Consider the following 8,509-nt stretch of genomic DNA (forward strand, 5'->3'; position numbering starts at 1 on the left):
TGAACTAATACACATTAAAGTATAAGTCAATAAAGATTTATTTTGTTTATCACCTGAACCAATACACATTAAAGTATAAGTCAATACAGATTTATTTTGCATTGATAATTTAGCCCTGACCCCCGTTCACCCAATCTGTTTGGTCTTATTAATGTCCCGTCCCTAGCAAAAAGTGGACATGTATGTTATGCGGTTATATCGTCCCTACCAATGTTGAGACCAAATCTACGCCCTTGATACGCATTAACCACAACAGTACCCAACTGCCAATAGTGGCAACTAAAAGGGTTATAGGGGACTTTTTGGAAGACAAAGTGCCACTTCTAGTGCTTCACTTCTAGTTTTATTGATTGAGGATAAAAGACGAATTATATGAAATACAAAAAAGCATGCATTTTCCATTAATTAGCTGTATTTTCCTCCCATCTCAATTCATTTAATAAGTGTTGGGCACTCATTGTTCTCTCTCCAAAATGACTGCTGCAGTTTCTATGGTAACAGTCCCAGTTCGAGAGGCTGCGTTTTTGTTTCATTTTGTTTTATTGTGTAGAAAACGTTCCCCTGCTCCAGTCGCATCAGAAATATGAGAGCTTTTTAAATAGTCATCTAGAGAACGTTCTGTTTTTCAACGTACCTGGAGCGGCAGTTGAAGAGGATGAGGACGTTCTGTGTCTCCTGTTGATGGGAGCGGAGCAACTTATTGTCTGGCAGATCTTTAATTCCACCCATCTTTTCGACATGTCCAACTTGATGCCTCCTGTGTGAGCAGTTGGTGCTTGTGCAGAAGGAAGGGGAACTTGAAAGTATAGGCCGCAGTCTAAATAATTGATTCACCAAGGGTGTAATGTATCAGCAGCTCCTAAAACGCGAGCAGAATGTAAAATTCGACAATTAGATTAGGATAGAAATAAGAACATTGTATAATGTGATTAGAGTGCTTCAATGCTTAGTTCGTGAAATAAATAACAAAATAAGACCGATTAAAGAGACACAATGCGCTTCATTTATCAGTCACTTTGTAGCTATTGTTCTGCAGAATAAAAGTGTATAAACGCAGATAAGGCATCACAGTTTACCCATGTTTACTCATTCCTCAACATTGACGCCAAAAGGCGTCCAATACATTTTGGATTAAGTAGATTTCATAAACTATTTTAACTTGTCTTATTTTCTAATTTGAAATCACCCTCACTTGAATCAGATATGCAGAAGTGAAAGCTGTTTTGCATAATGAATAACTTGTCCTTCAGTTAAAATATTCATAAGTGGAGGCCCTAATCAGCTCTGAGAGCTGAGGGATCAGTATGTACTTGAGTCCTGTAGCCAACATGGGAAGATCATAACTAAACATTTATGATTAACTACATTTTTCAAACTACAAGACTTCAAGTTTCTGGAATTTGATGAGTGAACAAATGCTGTATGGAGTGAACTGTTACTAATAGTAGTACAAATTTAAATGAGTAGAACAAGCTCCACTAAAACATACGTCCATGCATCTGTTCCTGGCACTGCTTATCGGATATCAGGTGTTCATGAACACCCTGAACTGGTTGCCTGCCAACTGCAAAATGAAGCTACGCAACAATTAATTGTCTTGTTTTCATTTGGCTTGCAAGTTTTGAGGCAAAAGGCGCGACAGAGTCTGGACTTTTTGCCAATACGTAGACGATTAGATATGTGCCGATTACCGGTTTCAAGGTGTACCGAGGAATGAAAACGTCAATGTTTCAAAACCGCAAAAATTTTCCGTCATACAGTCCCTTAAGGTATTAAGCTATTTTTCATGTCCTGAAAATGCATTGAGAAATCCCTCGCTTGCAGTTGTAAGCAGGGGTGAAAGTGGCTAGAATTTCTTGCCGGAACTCCTCGACGTGAAGGTCGACACGGAGCCAGAAATTTATTATTATTATTTTTTTCTTTCATTTTTTTTTTTTTTTGGGGGTGGGGGGGTTAAACCTCTTAAACTACTGAAATGCAAATAAAACTTTCAGCAGATATATCTATAACTACAGATGTCCCGATCGATCGATCGGGTCCGATCACGTCATTTTCAAAGTATCGGAATCGGCAAAAAAAATATCGGACATGCCTTTTTTTAATATATATATATATATATATATATATATATATAGAGATATTTTTTTTTTTTAATAAATCGTTTTCTAATTGTATTGAACATTACAGACATAATATGTTACACTCATCCAGAGTCTTTAGTTTAGGCTTAAGGTAGGGTTATCAAATTTATCCCGTTAACGGCGATAACTAATTAAAAAAAAAAAGTATCACGTTATAATATTTACCGCAATTAATGCATGCGCTGCATGGCCCACTCACGCGTCCAATCTGTCTTACCTATATATAGCTAAAAGGCAGCGTAAAATTAGTAGAGTGAATTTTGCCAGCCTTTGAAACCATTTTTTAATTGGCTAAAGCCTTATAATCCCTCTCCCGACATTTAGAAACATCGTGGGAAGCAATGTGGGGAAGAAAGGTAGTAACTGATCTTTTTCTTAACACCCTTTGTTATTTCCCAACGCAGAGAAGATATATCAATTGGTACAACTACGCACAGTCATGGGTGCACTTCCCATCATGCATTTGGGCAGAACAGATGGCCACAGTATCATTTACTGAAATCTCAACAAATACACTAGATGGCAATATTTAGTTGTAGTAGTTAGTAGTTAGTAGTAGTATATTTAGTCACAATATACAAAGTCACATTTATCCTTTAAGAATTACAAGTCTTTCTATCCGTGGATCCCTGTCACAGAAAGAATGTTAATAATGTAAATGCCATCTTGAGGATTTATTGTCATAATAAACAAATACAGTACTTATGTACTGTATGTTGAATGTATATATTCGTCTGAGTTTTATTCATTTTTTTCTTAATGCATTGCCAAAATGTATATGATCGGGAAAAATTATCGGGAATGATTGGAATTGAATCGGGAGCAAAAAAAAAAAGCAATCGGATCGGGAAATATCGGGATCGGCAGATACTCAAACTAAAACGATCGGGATCGGGTCGGGAGCAAAAAAAAAAAAACGTGATCGGAACAACCCTATCTATAACACATATAAAAACTAAAAACTAAAACTGATTTTCATTCAAAATTGTATTTTTTCAATTATTTGCAAAATAAAAGTTAACAAAAGCAGCACTAATCACAACCTCCATCTCCTAATTTTTATTTTCCCTCATTTCCTCACATACTAAATGCGAAATCTCAATTTTAACTACTTAAGAACATAGGATTTATATTAAAATTGAAGTTAATGTAAACATTGACTTTTTTAAAATAATTAAGATATAAGTAATATACATTCAGAAAAATCAGTACAAATGACTAATATTATGCAGAGTTAAATGGAATATATTTTGAAGAGGGCGCAAACAATGATTTTTCTAAATCATAAGGAAATGAGTAAGTAGCCTTACATAAATGAACAAATATAAGTCCAAAGTGCACATTGACAGCTAAGATGTTCTGAACCTCCCAATCAGAGCAAATAAAACTAAATATGATAAAAAAGCCTCTTCAACTCTTTCCTTGCATTTAAGGATTTGATCCATTTTATGTTGCATTGCCCTTTTTTTGTCGCGTCAATTCAACAACCATTTTTTTTTTTGCTGTTCCAGAAAACATGCACATTTGAACCAATCAGAGCTAACTATCTCTGCTGATCACATGTCAGAATGTCAGCCAATTGAACGGATAAATGAGTCCAGGCGTTTTGCTTTGCTGCGTGTATTCACACATTGACGTGACTCATCATCGTCAGACTCCGATAACTGCAGCAGCTGGGGAAACCTCCATGCCGTCCGTGGAATAAAATAAATAATAAATATTTGTGGAAACGGATTACGCTACACAAGCACTTTATTATGCTTGCTATTAACACTTGTGTATGTAAATCTGATGTTGGTAGATTGTTTTCTTCTTGGAGATTAAATGCATGTGTGGCAGCTCAGCATTTTTTTTTTTTTTTTAATATAACGTTTTGACAGTTGCCGTCATATTTTTGGAATCAAAGCACCGTGTACCGGTACAGCATTCCGGCCCTGAATCTTATACCGGAACTGCGTTCCTGCCCTGAAACTTATATCGGAACTGTGTTCCTGACCCCTGGTTGTAAGGCTCAAACCTCCTCCACCAGTTGTTGCTCAGTGTCAGTGAGTCGGCTGTGGTACATGATAGCTGGAGGAGGTGAAACTCCTGAACTTTTTCCCCCCATCAAAGAAAACGAAATCGCTGGTATGGGAATACTTTGGCTACAGAAACGTTACAGACGGCTGCGACTTAGAGGAGGAGGGCCAACCGACATGTAAAACATGTTTGCGGAGGGTGGCTGCCGAGGAGGCAATACCTCCAATATGATTTCGCATTTGTACAAAATTAAAGATTAGCAAACACTGTCATGAATGTTTCCCACCAGCTACGGGAGTTAACTCCAGCGTGTTTGGTGTGTCCAGCGGTGGTAAAACGTGGTGTTTTTTTCTCTGTGGTAGCTGTCAGCTGTCAGTGAGAAAGAGAGTGTGTGTATAATGTAAATATGATACGAGTCATACACACATGCTTTTTATGGAAAATATTACAATTATTTTTGTTCTGATGATAATAATGTTGAGCTGTGGCTGTGGGTTTAGGCTCACCTAAAGGATTCCATTTATTTTAATTTTATTTAGAATATTTTGTTATTTATTTTAAAATTTATTTTCACATTATACTGATGTTCCAATTCGCTAATATGTTTTGAAAAATAGAAATCCTGTTGAATGGAATTTTTATTTTTATTTCTATTTTTTTATTTTATTTTATTTTATTTTTTTTAACATTATACTGATGTTCCAATTCGCTAATATGTTTTGAAAAATAGAAATCCTGTTCAACGGAATTTTTAATTATTTTTTTAAAACCCAGAAATCTCAAAGTAACACATTTTGGAGCTGTAATTGCAATAGCATGATACTGCGAAACCGTGATATTTTGGTTTAAGGTTATCATACAGGCATATGCCTAGACAATCTATCACATTCACAATTTAATGATTTTTTTTTTTTTTAACAAAATTCAAACCGTTTAAAACATTATCTTAAAAATCAACGTATCATAAATAAGTTGCAAGTATGAATAAAATAAAATAGCCAAACAAAATCGACATCCTTTATGAAGTCAGTAGTGATCGCAAGATGGCGCTGGCAATTTTACAAGTTGATAAAACATTACCGAAGAAGAACGAATCCAACGAAAACCTACGAAGAAGAAGAATGTAAATATTCGATTCAGCGGTGCTAAAAGGTATGTCTCGTAAACTCTTATTTTTAAAAATATATATGCATACATTTTCCGCGTTAATCACTCGTTATATTAGTTGAACTGTGATGTTTTCCAGTTTTGAAATGAAACTTCAAAATGAAGCGTCGTTTAAATATCTTTTTATTTTGAAAGCACATGATGAACTCCAATGATTTCATTCGTTTTTAAGTTCACTTTTGTAGCTCTAATGCTTCACTGTTCATGACATTTTTGCCTACACGTCTTAATGGAAGTGCAATTGTTCTATTTGTAGGTCTGATGATGGATGCATGAATATCACACTGATGAAAAATGGCATCTGTCTGTAAAGCACTTATTGGCCTTCACAGATGTTTCATTCTTCAACAACCCTTTAAATGCTTAACAGTAAAATCCATAACAACTCGCCCTCTCTGGCGGTCTTACAGTGTGGCATCAGATGACGATGATCCCAAAACAACCTTAAACCCAGAGAACGAGTCCTTGCTGGAGAACTTGAATCTGATGGGGGTGGATGTGAAAATGGCGCGCAAGCGTCAGCCCGGCGTCCTCCGTCGCCTCTTCACCAACGAAGAGGCCGTGGCTCTGTTCCTTAAGCGCAAAGGTGCTAGCAGCCAGACAGTGGCCAGCATCATATCACGTTACCCGCGTGCCATCACCCGTTCCCTGGAGCATCTGGAGCAGCGCTGGCAACTGTGGAGGAATATCTTCCAGAACGATCTAGCGATTGTGGCAATCCTGGACCGCTCGCCCGAGTCCTTCTTTCGCTCCAGTGACAACAGAAACTTAGAAAAGAACATAGACTTTCTGTCTTCTTTGGGGCTCAGTAACAAAGACCTCCACCGAATGTTCGCCACTGCCCCGCGCACTTTCTCCAACAGCTTAGAGCTCAACAGGCAGATGGTGGACTTTCTCGAGGATGTCTGCTATGAGCTTGGTGGGACTGATCCTGAGAGGTTTGCCAAAACGATCATCTCAAGAAACCTTTACATTCTCATCCGGAGCACTAAGAGAGTCAAGGCCAACGTAGATTTCCTGAAGGTGTCTCTGAAACTGAGCGACGCTGAGCTTCTGGAGTTGCTTCAAGGGAGCGGTGCAAAAATCCTGGACCTGTCCAACGAATATATAAAAAAGAATATGGCCAGCCTTCAAGGGAGGCTTCTGATGCTGGGCTGTGGCGAAGAGGATGTCAGAAAGCTGATCACCGCTTCTCCAATGGTTCTGTACATCGGGGCAACGACGCTGAGAACTAAACTAGACTGCCTCCTAAAAGGAGGAATAACGGCAAAGCAAATACTGGAGAAGCCCAAGGTGTTGGACACCAGCACGCAGAGTGTCAATGCTAGATTAGAGGAGCTTCAACAGATTGGCTATGACTTTGAGTCAAATGGCATCGGCATTTTAGGATTGAGTCAGAAGAGATTTGCAGCTAAAAAAGAGAAACTTTTACCTTCCAAAAATAAATAAATTGATCTTCTTATATTCATTTATTGTTGTAGTGTATTTAATGTAGTTTCAACATTATGCGTAGCACTTCATTTCTTATGAATCAGGCCTGCACAATATATCGTTTGAATATCTCCATCACGATATGCACATGCGCAATAGTCCTATCGCAGGATGTGCGATTATTATTACGTTTTGAACATGTAAACGTTTGGTTTGCTTCATAAAAGCAGCAGGTGTGCCGAGGTGTTGCTTCCTGAATTGCTTTTATATACAGCAATCTTTACCATTCACAAATAAACCCTCTAAGCCTGGATTAAACGGTATTATAGGAACACAATCATATGTTGTGGTTTTGCAATTTCTTGCACTTTCAGTTTTTAAATGAATGAATAATAAATAAATTAGGGCTGTCAAAATTATCGTGTTAACGGATTTTATAGGCTTCAGCACCCATGAGCATTGTGTAAGTATTGACATCAACAATGGCGGGCTACTAGTTTATTTTTTGATTGAAAATTTTACAAATTTTATTAAAACAAAAACATTAAGAGGGGTTTTAATATAAAATTTCTATAATTTGTACTAACATTTATCTTTTAAGAACTACAAGTCTTTCTATCCATGGATCGCTTTACCAGAATGTTAATAATGTTAATGCCATCTTGTTGATTTATTGTTATCATAAACAAATACAGTCCTTATGTACCGTATGTTGAATGTATATATCCATCTTGTGTCTTATCTTTCCATTCCAACAATTTATTTTACAGAATATGTATATAATTTACAGAAAAATATGGCATATTTTATAGATGGTTTGAATTGCGATTAATTGCGATTAATTACGATTAATTAATTTTTAAGCTGTAATTAACTCGATTAAAAATTTTAATCAAAATCAAATTAATCAAATTAAAAAAAGTTGCTTCAATCAAAAAAAAAGTGAATGCAAAAATAAATTTGAAACTAAAAAAATGCATGTGAAACCGATTTTTCTTTCGTATATATATATATATAAAAAAAATTTTGATTGAAGCAACTTTTTGATTTGAGTAATGTTGATTGGTGTTTGGGCCACATTGGTGAGGACATTTCTCTTTATTATTCAATCAAAAAATAAGTTGCTTCAAAAAAATAGAGATTTTTCAAAAAGAAAAATCACTTCAATCAATAAAAGAAAAATTTCAATCATAGAAAAAAGTTTTTGAATGCGAAAAAATATTTAAGATTGAAAAATTTGCATTTGAACACTTAATTTTTCATTGAAAAGTTTTCTTTGATTGAAGCAATCGTTTTTGTGTTTGGGCAATATTATGATTAGGACATTTGTGTCTAAATTATTCCATCCCCCAAAAAGTTGCTTCGATTAAAAAAAAAAAAAAAAATTCAATCAAAGAAAAAAATCATTTACAAAAATATTTTTTTCTCTAATACATGTATATATATTTTAAATTATATGCAAAGAAAATGAATGTCGAAGGTGCTCAAAAAATAATTTCGACCCATTTAAAAAAAATTTTTTTTTTTTTGTTCATTTCATTTTTGTTGCAGTTTTATTGCTTTATAACTTTTACATATACAGTATATCTAGGAAAGTCAATTACATGCAATGACACTTTTCGGCCACCAGGAGGGGGGGCTCCCCCCCCTTAAAATCCGCTTATGATGATAACTGTAAAATAAGAAATTCTTTGTATATTTGTCCAGTTCTTCCCATAATGTGCTGATGTCTTGTAACATTTGTTTTATTT

General features: G+C 35.6%; 1 protein-coding gene across 1 annotated transcript; it reads left to right on the forward strand.

The window, feature by feature from the left end:
- The first annotated feature begins 5,218 nt into the window (after positions 1-5,218).
- On the forward strand, positions 5,219-7,025 carry LOC130910739 (transcription termination factor 1a, mitochondrial). Its single transcript, XM_057828273.1, has 2 exons — positions 5,219-5,312; positions 5,584-7,025. The coding sequence occupies exon 2, from the start codon at positions 5,622-5,624 to the stop codon at positions 6,774-6,776; it is 1,155 nt and encodes a 384-aa protein (XP_057684256.1). The 5' UTR covers positions 5,219-5,312; positions 5,584-5,621; the 3' UTR covers positions 6,777-7,025.
- The last annotated feature ends 1,484 nt before the right edge of the window (positions 7,026-8,509 follow it).

The sequence above is a fragment of the Corythoichthys intestinalis genome, chromosome 22, assembly GCF_030265065.1.
Source record: "Corythoichthys intestinalis isolate RoL2023-P3 chromosome 22, ASM3026506v1, whole genome shotgun sequence".
NCBI classification, from domain to species: Eukaryota; Metazoa; Chordata; class Actinopteri; order Syngnathiformes; family Syngnathidae; genus Corythoichthys; species Corythoichthys intestinalis.

What these genes read in the sequence shown, in the direction of transcription:
- LOC130910739 (XM_057828273.1), top strand. Translation starts at nt 5,622, where the DNA reads ATGGCATCTGTCTGTAAAGCACTTATTGGCCTTCACAGATGTTTCATT.